The sequence below is a fragment of the Artemia sp. Qi Xiang Cuo genome, chromosome 1, assembly GCF_049724085.1.
Source record: "Artemia sp. Qi Xiang Cuo chromosome 1, ASM4972408v1, whole genome shotgun sequence".
NCBI lineage: Eukaryota > Metazoa > Arthropoda > Branchiopoda > Anostraca > Artemiidae > Artemia > Artemia sp. Qi Xiang Cuo.
Window position 1 is genome coordinate 75,408,264 of NC_142794.1, and position 18,400 is coordinate 75,426,663.

Here is an 18,400-nt window from a genome sequence, read left to right on the forward strand (position 1 = left end):
TGTTCAAGGATAGTGTAAAATTTTTAGATCCGTAAGCGTATTTTATCTTATTTTAAGATGCATAAAAAAAATTGGGGGGCGCACTTCGAGTTTGGGGATAGGGGACCTTTGGGTGGTTGAGGTCTCTTGATGATGATTCTTGATGGTTCGTACTCAGATACACCTTACTACTTGATTTGCAAGGATTTCTAAGGTTTGTTCTGAAATTCATTATTAAAATTCTTTTCTTGCCATCTACATCTCTCTTAGTATTAATTTTTAGTGTACTTTAACGTTAGGTTCTATTTTAAACTGACAACACTGTTAAAACGGCACTTGTGTATTATACAGAACACATCGAAGAAATAAAGCTATCCATTATTAAAATTCTTTTCTTGCCATCTACATCGCTCTTAGTATTAACTTTTTAGTATACTATAGCGTTAAACTCTATTTTAAATTGACAACACTGTTCAAACGCCACTTGTGATTATACAGGACACATCAAAGAAGTAAAGCTAGGTCAAGTCATAAAACTATTTTATCATCATTAACCGTTTCCATAAATTAATATTGTTCTAAATGTATAATAAAGAAGTCGTGAGTGAATATAATCTTGAAGCTTAGATTAACTACCAATCAGTTTCACACTTTTTCTCCGTCTTTATACGATCCAATCACTATGGAGAATCATTCACGCTCCTATTATTCAAACATTAATTAATATCGTTCATAGAGTCCAATTCGCAAATGCTAAACCCTTTTTTTTGCAAATATAGTTATTTTTTGGTAAATGATTCAACAGCATATGGCATCAATTCTAGACATGTTGCATTCTTAATCAAACTCGATGAGATGCCTTTAAGCTAGAGGTTATATAACTCTTTGACAGGTTCTACTCACTCTCTTTGAAAAGGTTGACAATTTCTAGTTTCTGGTAAAAAAAAATATGTTATGATGAAAGTGCCTCAAAAACCAGTCTGTTTGCGTTATATAATCTCAAATATACTCTCAAAACGTGTTTGTTCACTTTATAGGTCTATATTGTAATAGGATTGGTAGGTTTTTACAATATGCACGTGAAACTACACTGTATATTCATGCCGCAGGTGTAAGTTTCAATGTAGGTTTTATTTTTTCTATGGCCGTACTACTGAAATAATCTTTGGCTTAAAGAGCGAGGTATTGAATAGGGGATGAACCCAATCATATACGTAATATTTTCTGTCGTTTTAAGTTTTGATGTTGCTCCTTACTTTCAGTTAAAAAACTTGTTTTTTTTTCTATGTATAATTTCTGATCTTTATTTAAATAATGCTGGGAAATCCGGCGCCCCCTTCATAGCAATGTCGCTTCTCCCATGAAAACTTCCTTCATAGTAAGATCCTCCCACATAACCCCCGACCCACTCCCCCCCACTACCAGAAAAAATCCCCTCTGAAAACGTCTGTATACTTCCCAATAACCAATACTATAGGCCTATGTTAACATTGGGTAAAGTTCATAACTTTCAGCCCTCCCCCCGGGGACTTCGGTGGATTAAGTCATCCTAAAAGACATAGTTATCATATTTTCGACCATGCTAAACAAAATGGCTATCTCAAAATTTTGATCGGGTGACTTTGGGAAAAAAATGAGTGTAGGAGGGGGCCTAGTTGCCCTCCATTTTTTTGGTCACTTAAAAAGGGCACTAGAACTTTTAATTTCCGTTCGAATGAGATCTCCCACGATATTCTAGGACCATTGGGTCGATACGACCACCCCTGGAAAAAAAAACAAAAAAAACAACAAACAAATAAACACGCAACCGTGATCTTTCTTCTGGCAAAAAATGCAAAATTCCACATTTTTGTAGATAGGAGCTTGAAACCTCCGCAATAGGGTTCTCTGATACGCTGAATATGATGGTGTGATTTTCATTAAGGTTCTATAACTTTTAGGGGGTCTTTCACCCTTTTTTCGAAAATCAGCCAAATTGTCTCAGGCGCATAGCTTCTGAAAGGTAGGACTAAACTTGATGAAACTTATATATTTGAAATCAGCATTTCAATCTGATTCTTTTAATGTATCTATTGATATCAAAATTCCGTTTTCTATAGTTTTGGTTACCATTGAGCCGGGTCGCTCCTTACTTAAAGTTCGTTACACTAACTGTTTGATTTTTACACATGTACAACACTATTCCCATATGTAATTTTTACACATGTACAACACTATTCCCATATGTAATTAAATAAAAAAAACAAGTTTTTTTTTAACTGAAAGTAAGGAACGACGTTAAAACTTAAAACGAACAGAAATTATTCGGTGCATGAAAGGGGCTGTCCCCTCCTCAACGCCTCACTCTTTACGCTAAAGTTTTTCATTGTTTAAAAAAAAATAGAGTTGTGAGAAAGTCAAACTTTAGCGTAAAGAGCTAGGCGTTGAGGAGGGGACAGCCCCTTTCATGGACGGAATAATTTATGTTCGTTTTAAATTTTAACGTCGTTCCTTACTTTAAGTTAAAAAAAAAATGTTTTTTTTTAATTTAATTTTTGAACGTTTTTGAATTAATTCAGGTTTTTATTTTGGCTCACCGTAAATGAATAATTAAAACAAAATTGGTATATTAATTTTACTTTTATTTGGTTAAATGGCTTTCTCGAAACCTGTTTAATTTTATTTACGAACGTTTTTATTAGTAATAAATATACGTAACTTACGAATTAACTTACGTAACGAACTTCTATATTCATATAAAAAATGTATGATTAATTGATTATGAATAAATCTTATCTTATCTTATATATTTTTAATACATATATTAGAGGGTTCGCCCTCTAGTCAATACCTTGCTCTTTAACCTAAAGTTCGAATTTTCTTCCAATTCTTTAAAAATGACCCCTTAATCACAAATGCCGTTAATTAGAATACATAGCTCTTATGAAAGTACTAAATAATCTTCGGCTTAAAGAGCGAGGTATTGACTAGGGAGTGAACCCTATCATATACGTAATGTTTTCTGCCGTTTTAAGTTTTGATGTTGCTCCTTACTTTCAGTTAAAAAACTTGTTCTTTTTTACATATAATTTCTGATCTTTTCTTAAATAATGCTGGGAAATCCGGCACCCCCTTCACAGGAATGTCCCTTCCCCCATGAAAACTTCCTTGATGGAAAGATACTCCCACATAACCCCCAACCCACTCCCCTCCCCAATACCAGAAAAAATCCCCCCCTGAAAACGTCTGTATACTTCCCAATAACCAAAACTATATGTTAACATTTGGTAAAGTTCATAACTTTCAGCCCTCCCCCCGGGGACTTCGGGGGATTTAGTCATCCTAAAAGACATAGTTATTATATTTTCGACCATGCTGAACAAAATGGCTATATCAAAATTTTGATCGGGTGACTTGGGGAACAAAATGAGCGTGGGAGGGGGCCTAGTTGCCTTCCATTTTTTCGGTCACTTAAAAAGAGCACTAGAACTTTTCATTTCCGTTTGAATTAGCCCTGCCACGATATTCTAGGACCACTGGGTCAATACGATCACCCCTGGGAAAATAAAAACAAACAAACAAACAAAATAAACACGCATCCGTGATCTTTCTTCTGGCAAAAAATGCAAAATTCCACATTTTTGTAGATAGGAGCTTGAAACCTCTGCACTGGGGTTCTCTTATACGCTGAATATGATGGTGGGATTTTCATTAAGGTGCTATAGCTTTTAGGGAGTCTTTCCCCCTTTTTTCGAAAATCAGCCAAATTTTCTCAGGCGCGTAACTGTTGATAGGTAGGACTAAACTTGATAAAACTAATATATTTGAAATCAGCATTAAAATCTGATTCTTTTGATGTATCTATTGGTATCAAAATGCCGTTTTCTACAGTTTTGGTTACCATTGAGCCGGGTCGTTCCTGACTTACAGTTCGTTACCACGGACTGTTTGATTTTTACACATGTACACATTACTCCTCACAATCTCTCATAAGTCAAAGGCCGTATGAGTAGGCTATTGAAGGATCTTGAAATTATTTTACATCACACGCTTGCACTATATGCCGTACCAACTGACACTCTTTACGTGTTACCTGCCTATCAAAACATCTTATATCTTTGAACGAGTAATAATTGTGCATGTATTTATGTAAATATTTTTTCTCGAAAACGGATGGACAGTTTTCATCTGAAAATTGGTACACTAATATTTTCTGGCCTGAAGGATTCTAAAGGATTTTAGCAGGTCGGGATAAAACTGCCAAAATAAAGTTTGACATAAGAGCACGGTCGGGTGAATATCAATTATGCAATTACTACTATTAAAGCTCTGGTTTGAATTAATTTTGCATTGCATTATTTAGGGTAATAAAACAAGTTAACTGAACTTTAAAATGGATTTTAGCAAGGTATTCAACAAAAGTATTATTATTTTGGACTAGATTTTTAGTAAAGTTAACGTGTTTTTCCTTTGCGTAGTTCGGGGCTACATTTAAGGGTACTTTCCCATTATGCGGGCCTCTCGGGTTAACCACAATAGAGTAGGCAATGATAAAACCCGTTTTTGAAGTGTTAACCGCTATAGAGTAGGCAATGATAGCATGAATTTTATTGCGTAAACGATTTTAAACTGTGGTTTTTTGGGGTTTAGGGGGGGGGGTACGTAAGTTAGGTTAGGTTATGTATTTAATATATGCAATGCTTTACCACCCACCCCCTAATGTGCAAAAAATATAGCCCAAATTTGTTTCTAAACTATTATATATTCATCCTATTTTATTTTATTTCATTAGTATTAACCAAACTTGACTTTTTAGAGAGGCCCGCATAATGGGACAGTACCCATTTAAGAACTGACTGGGAAAAAAAAAATAGAATGAATGTAAATGCAATTATATCTAGAAAATTACACGAAAATGTTTTTTCTTGCGTGAATCAGGGTATGAGGGATTGCGTTTCTGCAAGGGAGATTTTCGTTGGGGAGGGGGTCCAATGGAAGGCAAGGGGACACGCCTGACACTGTTTTTATGTGTGAAATTCACTTTACCGAACGAAGCGCGGTCCTCTGGGATTAAAACAACTAAATCGAGCCAAATTACATAATATAGTTTTTCGGCTCTTGTCTAGAATCCGGTAAGCACGGGAGAATTGTATTGCGAAGATCAGATAGTTATTACCCAGGAAATTCATATGAGACGCTGTATAAACAAAAGGTTTATCACTCCGGGAACTATATTTAAACTTTAGTTTTTTGGGGTTTAGGGGGACTCAAAGGTACCTAGGTTGGGTTAGATTAGGTTAGGTTACGTATTTAATTGATGCTATGCTATATACCCACCCCCACCCCCTAATGTGCAAAAATATAGCCCAAATTTTTTTCTGAACTATTATATTTTTATCCTATTTTGTTTGATTTCATTAGCATTAACGAAACTTCACGCATGCTTACCGGATTCTAGACAAGTATCGTTTTTTCTTCTGTGAATATGGGTATGGGGGGACACATTTCTGGGAGGGGGGAGTGTTCTGGACCCCGTAACTATGTCAAAGTTAACTTAATCGAGCCTTGCTCGGTCCCTTAGTTCTTCATAGTACTACACGATAAGTAAAGAGCAAACCCTAGTCTATAGTAGCCCTTATTGAAACGACGAAAAAATTTTGAAACAATATAAGTATCCACGACGAGAATATGCTTTTTATGCTAATTCTAAATATGTGTTTACTGTCAGTTTGTCCGAAAGGAGCTCACTCAAAGTTTTCAGATCCAACGTTCTAGTAAGTGAAAAATAAAAGACCATGACACAATAAAGTATAAATTTTTGAATTTTGAAGTAACAATAATGGCCCAAATTGCAACGCCATCGAGCGAAAACTTGAGAAAGGCAATTGGACGGTTTAGAGCTACCGCTTAAGATCATTCCTTTCCAGTCGGAGAGGACATACCGCCGTGCAGTGGTCCTTTACCCCTTAACATAGAGTTGATCCATTTGACGATACATACATCTATATACAGTATTGAATATCTATTAACAGACTAATAGGGATAGGTACCAGGGGGCTAATATCTCCCACTTTCTGCACTAAAGTTTAACTTTTTCAGATCGATACTTTAATAATGACATCACAATGTTTAGTAAAAACACAGAATTTACTTGTATTTACCAAAAAACAGGATATTTTTCAGAAATGGGTTCAGGGTAGTTTCAATGGTTTCAGGTCCAAATTAGCAACAGCAGGGGTTTTTGTGATAGTTTAATTGATTGAGAAATAAATCAAGTAGGCTATGTTTCATTTTGGTCGTCGTCAAAATTGGCTTTAAAAAACTACTGTACTTAATATTCATTGGTCGTATTGTCTTCTTTTGGTATCATTCCTATTTCAAAGAAACCATTTGTGAAGTAATCAAACAGTTCGTGGTGACGAAATTAAACAGTTCGTGATAACGAACTGTAAGTAAGGAGCGACCCGGCTCAATAGTAACCGAAACTCTAAGAAACGGAATTTTGATAACAAGAGATACATAAAAAGAGTCAGATTTTTATGCTGATTTTAAATATATAAGTTTCATCAAGTTTAGTCTTATCGATCAAAAGCTACCGCGCCTGAGAAAATTTGCCTTATTTTCGAAAAAAGGGGGAAACACACCCTAAAAGTCATAGAACTTTGAACCCTACTACAGGAGTTTCAAGCTCCTATCTGGAAAAATGTGTAATTCTGTAGTTTTTGCCAGAAGAAAGATCACGGATGCGGGTTTATTTATTTTTTTTCGTTTTTTTCCCAGGGGTGATCGTATTGAACCAATCGTCCTAAAATATCGCGGGAGGGCTCATTCGAACGGAAAGTAAAAGTTATAGTGCCCTTTTTAAGTGACCAAAAAAATGGAGAGCAACTAGGCCCCTCCCACGCTTATTTTTTCCCAAAGTCATCCGATCAAAATTTTGAGACAGACAATTTGTTTAGCATGGTCGAAAAATACAATAACAATGTGTTTGAGGATGACTTAATCCCCCAGAGTCCCGGCGGAAGGTCTGCAAGTTATGAACTTTGCCCAATGTTTACATATAGTATTGGTTATTGGGAAGTATACAAAAGTTTTCAAGGGCAATTTTTTTTGGTAGTTGGGGGGGGGGGGAGGAGGGGGTGTTATGTGGGAGGATAATTCCATGGACGAAGTTGTTATGGGGGAAGGGACATTGCTATGAAGGGGGTGTCGGATTTCCCAGCATTATTTAAAAAACGATCAGAAATTAAATAATAAAAGAAACAATTTTTTCAACTGAAAGTAAGGAGCAGCATTAAAATTTTAAACGAACAAAAATTAGTATGTATATGTTTGGGTTCACCCCCTACTTATTACCTTGCTCTATGCCCTATTGTTTTTTCTGTACTTTCATCAGAGCTGTTAATTCTAGTTAACAGCCTTTGTAAATAGGGAGTGATTCTTAAAGAATTGGAACAAAATTTGAACTTATCGTAAAGAGCAAGGTATTGACTAGGAGACAAACCCCCTAATATACGTAATAAAAATATATGAATATAGAAGTTCGTTACGTAAGTTAATTCGTTAGCTACGTCTGAACAAAATTTCGAATAAGCCATTTAGCGAAAAAAAAAATTATAATCAAATTTCGTTTTAATTATTCATGCACGGTTAGCCAAAATAAAAGCTGCATTAACTAAAAAACGTTCAGAAATTAAATAAAAAAACAAGTTTTTTTTTTAACTGGAAGTAAGGAGCGACGTTAAAACTTAAAACGAGCAGAAATTATTCCGTATATGAAAAGGGCTGCCCCCTCCTCAACCCCTCGCTCTTTACTTTAAAGTTTGACTCTGTCTCACAACTCTTTTTTTTCATAAAAAACTTTAGCAAAAAGAGCGAGGGTTGAGGAGGGGGCAGCCCTTTTCATATACGGAATAATTTCTGTTCGTTTTAAGTTTTAACGCCACTCCTTACTTTCAGTTAAAAAAAAATTGTCTTTTTTATTTAATATGGCTAAAAATAAGTCAATGGCTTTGATTGAATATCTAAATGCTGCCAAATGTGAAATTATTCATTTAAATATGAAAAGGCTTAAATGAAATTAAGGTAGAATAAATTTAATTTCAGCAGACATCTATAGAACCAGGTCTTCAATTTTGATTCAAAATAAATAAATTACTACTTGAATAACAGAAAAAAGTAATTTTTATAATCCACCATGCCCATACTTTCTCACTTTTGTAATTGCTTCTCTTAGTTAGTGACCAAGCCAATAAGGTTATAAATACGAGAAATATCAGAAAAATTGGAAAAAATTTGGTAGTACACGAAATACAAAAAAAACAGCAGTTTTATATATGTATTTCCTAGGGAAAATAAATAAGAAAAAAGTAGAAAAGGCTTAGCCGGATACCCCTGTACTCTAACCCCTTTGCAGAGACTACAGTGAGGTCGTTAGTTTTGAAACAATGATAGTGGTTATACACAAAACAGTAAATAATAATGTTTATACTTACAAGAATGCAAGCATTCAGTTATTGCAGTAGCATCAATCAAATAACCAAAGCAAAGTTTGCACAGAAGGTATTCGTTCAAGTCACAAAGTAGCAAAGGCTTAAAAGACATCCTATTTATCTGAAAAAAAAATGCACCAAGCGGCGTGACAATTAAAATATTGTATAATAAATAGGTAAATAATTCAAAAATCGTTTAAAATGAATACTTCAAGCTACCTATAGTAATTTCGATTATTTAAGGACTCAAAATAGTCGAAAAAACGTTCATCATGTTGGCATGATGATTGAGTGCCAACACATAACAGATGATACCATAGGCAACACGCGCTGCCTAAGAACGATGTTGACACAATTTATTATTTATTTTTATCCTTTTTTTTTTAATATTGCAGACCCGGGCACTTCATATAGGAGGATTTGTCGTAGAGACTTCAAAAAGAGCTCAATCGATTGGAAATTTAATAGTCGAAAGTGATTTGAGGGCAACATGCCCCATCCCATACCCATCATTTACCCAAACATATACAATTGGAGGTCAACAAGCCCCCTCTCACGCGCATCAATCCCCAAAACATATCTAATCAAAACTTTGAGATAGCCATTTTGTTCAGCGTAGTTGAAAGATCCGGAAATTATGTCTTCGAGGATGACCCCGCCTCCCACAGCTCTCAGGGCAAGGGTTGTAAGTTATGTTCTGGGGGAAAACAAGATTTTTTATTGAAAGGGTGGTAGTATAAACTTCGGAGGGGGCTCAGTGCATGGGTAATCAGAAGTTCTAGTGCCCTTTTTAAGGGTCAAAGGGATCAGAGGGCAGCTATCCCTCCCCTGTATGCGTCGTGTTTCCCAAAATGCATCCACTAGAAATTTTTAGATGACAATTTTGTTCAAAATAGTTCAAAGATCATATAACAAGGCTTTTGGGGTTGAAACTAACCCCCAGAGCCTGGGGGCAAGGGTTTTAAGTTATGCCCTGGGGGCATTTAAGGTTTTTATGGAAGGGATGGTTGTATAAGCTTTAGAGGAGGCTCATTGGGTTGAAAATTGGAAGTTATAGTTCCCTTTTAAGAGTCAAAAGTGATGGAGGGCAACTAACGCCCCCTCCCGACTAAACCTCTTTTCGCCAAACGCATCGGACTGAAACTGTGAGATAGCCACTTTGTTCAATATAATCCAAAGAACATATAACAATGCCCTGAGGGTTGACACTACCCCCCTCCCCCAGAGTCCTGTGGCAAGGTTTTTTAAGTTATGCCCTGGGGCCATATAAGCTTTTTATGGAATAAGTGGTCATATAAACTTAGGATCGGGCTCATTTGATTTGAAATTATAAGTTATAGTGCTCTTTTTAAGAGTCAAAACTGATTTTGGAGCCGCCAGAACCCCCCCCCCCCCGCCCATCATTTCCCCAAAAACATCCAATGAAAATTTTGAAATTGCAATTTTGTTCAAAGTCGTTGAAGGGTCTGGAAATTGTGTTTGAGGATGACACCCCCCCCCCACACACACAGCCCTCAGGGCAAAGGTTTGTAAGTTACGCCCTGGGAACGTATAACGTTCTTACAAAAAGGGTGGTTGTATATATTTCGGAAGGGGCTCACTGGATCGGTAATCAGAAGTTCTAGTGCCATTTTTAAAGACTCAAAGGGATAACACCCCCCCCCCCAACACACACACACGTTGTGTTTCCCGATATGCATCCAACGAAAATTTTGAGATAGCCATTTTATTCAAAGTAGTCCAAAGATCATATAACAAGGCTTTTGGGGTTGACAGTATGACACAAACTACCAGAGTCTCGTGGCAAGGGTTGCATGTTATGGCCCGTGGGCATTTAAGTTTTTTTGCTAGGGACGGTTGTATTAAATTTTGAGGTGGTTATTTGGTTGAAAGTTGGAAGTTCTAGTTCAATTCTAAGAGTCAAAAGTGAAGGAGATCAACAAGCCCCCGCCCAAACTACCCCTCTTTTCACCAAACGTAATTGTGAAATAGCCATTTTGTTCAAAATAGTTCAAAGAACATATAACAATTCCTTCAGGGTTGACACAACCCCCCAGAGCCCTGGAGCAAGAGCTATAGTTATGGCATGGGGGCATATTAAGTTTTTATGGAATGATTAGTCGCATAAACTTCAGATGGGGCTCATTTGATTTGAAATTGGAAATTACAGTGACATTTTTAAGTTCAAAGTGATTTGAGAGCAACCAGCCCTCCCCACGCCCACCATTTCCGCCAGAAAACATCCAAAAAAAGTTTTGAGACATATATTTTTCAGCATAGTTGAAAGGTTCAGCAATTATGCGTTGGGGATGTATACTCTCCCTCCTGATGCCTCAAGGCAAGGGCTGTAAGTTAGGCAGTTTGTTCATTATTTACATATAGTAGGTTATTGAAAAAATGTATGCATTTTTGACTTCTACTTTCTAAAAATACGAAGGGCATTAAGGTGAGTCTTTCAGGGAATGTTGAGGGGAGTGTTGAACTAAATGGAAACATATAACGTGTACATGGGTTGTCAAAAGGGCGTTGCTGAGGAATGACTGAGTATAAAAATTTGGGACTTTCAGAAAATGATAATGGGGATGATCAATCATAGGCAGCGCGCTAGCGCTGCCTAAGTAAAGAACGATATGGGCACAATGTGTTTTTTTTTTGTTTTTTTTTCTCCCTGTCCAGGCACATCATATCGAAGGAGTTGTCGTAGAATCTTTGAAAAGGGCTCATTTGATTGGAAATTGGAGTGTCTAGCGCCCTTTTTAATAGTCGAAAGGGATTGGAGGGCAACTAGCCCCCCCCCACGCCACTCATTCCCCCAAATACGTCCACTCAAAATTTTGAGATACCCATTTTGTTCAGCGTAGTTGATTTCCAAATAGAAGATATCTTTTTGAGGAGGACACTCCCCCAAAACCCACGGGGCAAGGGTTTTAAGTTATGCCTTGAGGGCATATATGGTTTTTATAGAAGGCGTTGTCGTAGAAACTTCAAAAAAGGCTCATTCGATTGAAAATTCAAAGGGTTAGTGCCCTTTTTAATAGTCGAAAGTGATTGGAGTGCAACTAGCCCCCCCCCCCCCCACGTCCATCATTCCCACAAATAGGCTACATCCAATCAAAATTTTTGAGATAGCCATTTTGTTCAGCGTAGTTGAAATATCTTTTTGTGGAGGACACTCCCCCTCAACCCTCGTGGCAAGGGTTTTAAGTTATGCCCTGGGGGCATATAAGGTTTTTTATAGAAAGCGTTGTCGTAGAAGCTTCAAAAAAGGCTCATTCGATTGGAAATTCAAAGGGCTAGTGCACTTTTAAATAGTCGAAAGTAATTGGAGGGCAACTGGCCCCCCCCACGCCCAGCATTCCCCCAAACACATCCAATCAAAATGTTGAGATAGCCATTTTGTTCAGCGTAGTTGATTTCCAGATAGAAAGTATCTTTTTGAGAAGGACACTCCCCCACAACCCTCGGTGCAAGGGTTTTACGTTATGCCCTGGGGGCATATAAGGTTTTTATAGAAGGCGTTGTCGTAGAAACTTCAAAAAAGGCTCATTCGATTGTAAATTCAAAGGGCTAGTGTCCGTTTTAATAGTTGAAAGTGATTGGAGGGCAACTAGCCCCCCCCCCCGCGTCCATCATTTCCTCAAACACATCCAATAAAAATTTTGAGACAGCCATTTTGTCCAACGTAGTTGATTTCCAGATAGAAAATATGTTTTTGAGGAGGACACTTCCCTACAACCCTCGGGGCAAGGGTTTTACGTTATACCCTGGGGGTATATAGGGTATTTATAGAAGGCGTTGTCGTAGAAACTTCAATAAAGGCTCATTCGGTTGTAAATTAAAAGGGCTAGTGCCCTTTTTAATAGTCGAAAGTTATTGGGAGGCAACTAGCCCCCCCCCCACGCCCATCATTCCCCCAAACACACCCAATCAACATTTTTAGATAGCCATTTCGTTCAGCGTAGTTGCTTTCCAGATAGAAAATATATTTTTGAGGAGGACACTCCCCCAATACCCTCGGTGCAAGGGTTTTACGTTATGCCCTGGGGGCATATAAGGTTTTTATAGAAGGCGTTGTCGTAGAAACATCAAAAAAGGCTCATTCGATTGTAAATTCAACGGGCTAGTGTCCGTTTTAATAGTCAAAAGTGATTGGAGGGCAACTAGCCCCCCCCCCCCCGCGTCCATCATTTCCTCAAACACATCCAATAAAATTTTGAGATAGCCATTTTGTCCAGCGTAGTTGATTTCCAGATAGAAAATATATTTTTGAGGAGGACACTTCCCCACAACCCTCGGGGCAAGGGTTTTAAGTTATGCCCTGGGGGTATATACTGTTTTTATAGAAGGCGTTGTCGTAGAAACTTCAAAAAAGGCTCATTCGATTTGAAATTCAAAGGGCTAGTGCCATTTTTAATAGTTAAAAGTGATTGGAGGGCACCTAGCGCCCCCCCACGCCCATCCGTTCCCCACACACACCCCAGCAAAATTTTGAGATAGCCATTTCGTTCAGCGTAGTTGCTTTCCAGATGGAAAATATATTTTTGAGGAGGACACTCCCCCACAACCCTCAGGGCAAGGGTTTTAAGTTATGCCCTGGGGCATATAAGGTTTTTGTAGAAGGCGTTGTCGTAGAAACTTCAAAATAAGCTCTTTCAATTGGAAATTCGAATCTCTAGCACCCTTTCTAATGGTCGAAAGTGACTTGAGGGCAACTAGCCCCCTCCCCACGACCATCATTCCCTCAAACACAACCAATCAAAATTTGGAGATTACCATTTGTTCAGCATAGTTGATTTTCTGATAGAAAGTATATTTTTGAGGAGCACACCCCCCTTCAGCCCTTAGGGCAAGTGTTTTAAGTTATAACCTTGGGGCATATCTGGTTTTTATATAAGGTGGTGTCGTAGAAAATTCAAAACATGCTCATTCGATTGGAAATTCAAAGGGCTAGTGCCCTTTTTAATAGTCGAAAGTGATTTGAGTGCACTTAGCCCCCCCTCATGCCCTTAATTCCCCCAAACACTTCCAATCAAAATTTTGAGATAGCCATTTTGTTCAGCGTAGTTGATTTCCAGATAGAAAATATGTTTTTGAGGAGAACACTTCCTCACATCCCTCAGAATAAGTGTTATAAGTATGCCCTGGGGGTATATAAGGTTTTAAAAGAAGGCGTTGTTGTAGAAACTTCAATAAAAGCTCATTCAACTGGAAATTCAAAGGGATAGTGCCCTTTTTAATAGTCGAAAGTGATTGGAGGGCAACTACCCCCCCTATACCCATTATTCCCCCAAACACATCCAATAAAATTTTTGGATAGCCATTGTGTTCAAGGTAGTTGATTTCCAGATAGAAAATATATTTTTAAGGAGGACACTCCCCCACAACTCTCACGGCAAGGTTTATGAGTTATGACCTTGGGGCATATAAGGTTTTTATTGAAATCTTTGGCATAGAAACTTGAAAAAAGGCTCATTCGATTTGAAATTCAAAGGACTAGTACCCTTTTTAATAGTCGAAAGTGATTTGAGGGCAACTAACCTCTCTCGCCCACCTTTTCCCAAAACACATCCAATCAAAATTCTTAGATAGCCATTTTATTCAACGCAGTTAAAAGTTTTGGAAATTAGGTCTTTAAGGATGACAACGCCTCCCCTCACAGCCCTCAGGGCAGGGGTTGTAAGTTATTCTCTGGGGGCATAAAAAGTTTTTATTGAAAGCGTTGTCGTAGAAACTTCAAAAGGGTTCATTCTATTGGAAATTAAAAGGGCTAGTGCCTTTTTATATAAATCAAAGTGATGGGATGGCGACTAATGCTCCTGTCTTGCCTAACATTTTCCAAAATACATCCAATCAAAATTTCGTGATATACATTTTGTCCAACGTAGTTGAAAGTTCTGGAAATTACGTCTTTTAGGATGATAACCCCCTAAGAGTCCTTAGTGCAAGGATTGTTAATGCCCTGGTGGCATATAAGATTATAAAGTTGTTGCATAAGATTTATATAATAGATTTTAGTCTTACTAAAATCAAATTTTAATATTTTTAAAAAACAGATGTTGACTTAAGATTATATAAAAATTAACTGTGATAATGCCAATTCCCAATAAAGCATCACAGCAGTATCCCAAGAACGGCTGAGGGTATTATGTTCAAACGCTTGGGGCTACTTCTGCTCTAAAAATTTAACCAAATCCAAATAGCGTAAGAGTATCCAAGCTATCAAAGAAAGTAAACAGATTATTTTGCGAATGGTATCAAGTTTTCCAATACAGGTCAACTAGAGGAGTTATGAAACTAAATTAAACAGTACTATTTGTGTCCAGATTTTTAAAAGGGTGTATGCCGTTAAAAATTGCTGAAAATTTTTCTCCGGCATACAAATAGCAGGCCAAACTATAAAGTCTTAAAAAACGAAAAGATTTAAAGTATTATTTTCTTTTCCCCCGAAAAAACTCTGTCAATATAAAACTAACAGAAATTAATTAAAAAAAACTTTTTCCACAAAATAAGTTTTTTAGAGAGAGGTAAAGAAATTCATCAAACAAAATATGAGCAAAAATAAAATCAAATAATCTACCAAGCATGAAACTACCACACAAATCAGCATTGATAAATGAATTAAACCCACAACGAAGAGAAATTAACATAAGTTGGGCGCAAAACTATGCCTTCCCAAGGCCAGAACAAAATTTGCACTTTACTGAAAAAATACAAATGAATGTGCATTGTCAGTTTAGTATACATATACTAATATTTAGTAATCAAAATGTTAGTATTATTTGATTTAGTAAACTTATAAAAGTACAAAAATTTATATTTTTTCAGTAAAGTGCAAATTTTGTTCTGGCCTAGGGAAGGAATAGGGGTTTAGCGCCCAACTTATGTTAATTTCTGCTCGTTTTGAGTTTGACTCGTTTAATTATTGTAATTTCTCTTCGTTTTGGGTTTCATTTATTTATCAATGCTGATTTGTGGTAGTTTCACGCTTGGTAGATTATTTGATTTTAGTTTTGCTCATTTTTTGTTTAATGGGGTTCTTTACTTTTCTTTGAAAAACTTTATTTGTGGAAAAAGTTTTTTTAATTAATTGAACAAAAAGGCAATATTTGAACGCTACTACTACTACTACAACTACCACTGCTTCTACTGCTACCACAACTACCACTAATACCACTAAAACCACTATTTCTGTAGCGAGTACTGCTAAGGCTAAGGGTATTGAAATAAACATCTGAGGAAATGTTGAGGGGAAAGTTGAACTAAATCAAAACATACTATGGGCATACAGATTGCTGACACGGGCGTATCACCAATATTTTTGGAACGGCCTATTGCATCAAGAGTAAACCTCAGGGGCATCATGAGTGGGATGTTCAGTTGACCAAAAGGCAAAATTTACCTGCTACTACTGCTATTAATACTGATACTAGCCTATTTCTGTTACTATTACTAATGATAACACACTACTACTGCTACTACTATTCCTACTACTATCACTAGTACTATGATACTAGTACAATTAAGGCTACGCGATCAATGGTGAAAATTTGACAGAATTTTGAGGGGAAATTTCAACTAAATCAAAACACACTATTTGCATACAGCTTGTCAAAAGGGCATATCTCAAGAATGAATTTCGGTATTAAGTGGGAACTTTCAGAGAGTACTGAAAGGGGAAGATCAATTGACAAAAAGGTAATATATGCAGGTCACTACTAACACTATTACCACAGCTACTTTTACTAATGCTACTACTACTAAACTACAATAACTACTACTTCAACTCCAACAACTTGAAAGCCTTAGAGTATTATGGTGAACAGGGCGTCAAAAATGGGTCAAAAGCGTATAAAAGCAATTTTGTGGAACAGCTTACCCTGTCATGGTGAAATTCCGGGGTATCATGAAAGGGATGTTCAACTGACCAGACGGGAAGATGTGCATGCTACTACCGCTATTAATACTGCTGCTACTACTGTTACTAATAATACAACACTAACACCGCAGCTACTTCTCCTACTACCACCGAAACTACTGTGATACTAGTACTATTAAGTCTAAGCCTATGAAGCTAAAATTTGAGAGAATTGTGATGACAAATTTGAACTAACAAAAAACGTTATGTGCAATTAGATTGTTAAAATAGCGTATCTTAAGAATTGATTTGTTTATTAAGTTGTAACTCTCAGAGAATACTTACAGGGGAAGATCAATTGACCAAAAGGCAATATGTGCAGACTACTATTAATACTACTCCCACTGCAATATTTACTAGTTCTACTAATACTACTAATACCTATGGGTATGAAGGTGAAACTTTCAGAGAATATCTAAAGGGAAGGTAAACTGATCACAACACATCATCCGTATGCAGGCTGTCTAAAGGGCATATGAGCAGTATCTTAGGAACAGTTTTGTGTGTGAAATTAAAACTTACAAGGCTTGGTGTGGCGGATGTTGAACAAACCAAAAGACAATATTTGCATCATAATACTACTTCTTCTACTCCTACAACTACTGCTACTAGTATTTTCTGTTCGTTTTGGGTTTCTTCTATTTATTGATGCTGATTTGTGGTAGTTTTACGCTGGGTAGATTGTTTGATTCTAATTTTGCTCATTTTTGGTTTAATATGAGTTGTTTACATTTCTTTGGAAAACTTGTTTTGTGGAAAAAGTTTCTTTTAATTATTTTCTGTTCGTTTTATATTGACATAGTCTTTTTTAAGGAAGAAGATAATAATAGTTTAAATCTTCTCGTTTTTTTGTTTAAGAATTTATAGCTTGGCCTGCTATTTGTTGTCATTAGTTACAGTAATCGTAGAAGTAGTGTTAAAAGTTTACACATAGTGTTTTCTGGCTAGTTCAAGATCTGCCACAATTTACCCTGAAAGGTCTAATGTAAGCCGTTATTTTTATATTGCTTTGTCACCCTTTTGACAATCTACATTATCAGAGTTCGTTTTGATTTAGGTTAACATCCGCCTAAATATTCCTTGAAAGCTACACCTGAATACCCTTAGCTTGTGTAGTAGCAATTGTTGTAGTAGCATTAGTAGCAGTATGCACATAGAAACTTTTTTTTTCAACATCCCCTTCAACGCACGACGGAAGTTTCAACCTAATACCATCAACCGTTTCTGAAGCATTGCTGACACGTCCTCTTGACAACCTATTTGGGCATAGTGTGTTTCGATTTTATCTAGTAGCGTCTAGGGTTAATTTAAAGCTGAAATATCGGAAGGGTAACTACCCCCCAGAATGTTATGATGTTGGTAGATTCCAGGATAAGAATTTGAGAGACAATTTCCAGGAACAGTTGAATACTAAATTTGAGAGTTTAAAATTTAATAATGTGGAAGATGGTTGGAATAATTTTAGAAAAATAATTTTTGAAGTTGCTGAAGGTGTATTAGGGAAGAAAGCTAGAACTGTAGCTAAGAATATTAGTGAAAAAGCATTATGTTTAATTGAAAGGATAAAGGACATGTACAAGAATTATCTGAGTGATAGATCATATGAAAACAGAAGGAATATAAAGAAAGTGGAGAAAGAACTAAAAAATGAACTAAGGAGGCGTAATGTAGAGGCCATGGATAAATATGACGAGGATCTGGAAGATGCAGCTAGACGGCATACTAGTTAAAAAGAAATTGTATTGGCATGTTATTAAGTGGAAAGGGAGTAGTCAATCCGGACTTGACCCAGTTAAAGATAGGAATGGGGCCATAATTAGTGATAAGGAAAGAGTTCAAGATAGATGGGCAGAACATTTTGAGAATTTGCTAAACCGAGAAAGAGTTACAGGAAAAGATATAGAGGAAAGTAAAGAAGTTTGTGATACCTTAGATGTGAAGGAAGATTTTTCTTGCGAGGAAGAATTAGCGACAGCACTAAAAGGATTAAAAAATAATAAGGTTCCAGGTGCTGATAGGGTGGTAAATGAGTTTC

General features: G+C 36.7%; 1 protein-coding gene across 1 annotated transcript in view; it reads right to left on the reverse strand.

Moving 5' to 3' along the window:
- LOC148956731 (uncharacterized) overlaps nt 1-18,400 on the reverse strand; it is a 104,167-nt gene that overhangs the window by 75,649 nt on the left and 10,118 nt on the right. The window contains exon 2 of the mRNA XM_089087045.1: nt 8,454-8,571. Within this exon, the coding sequence (XP_088943171.1) occupies nt 8,454-8,571 (118 nt within the window). The remainder of the gene's footprint in view (nt 1-8,453; nt 8,572-18,400) is intronic.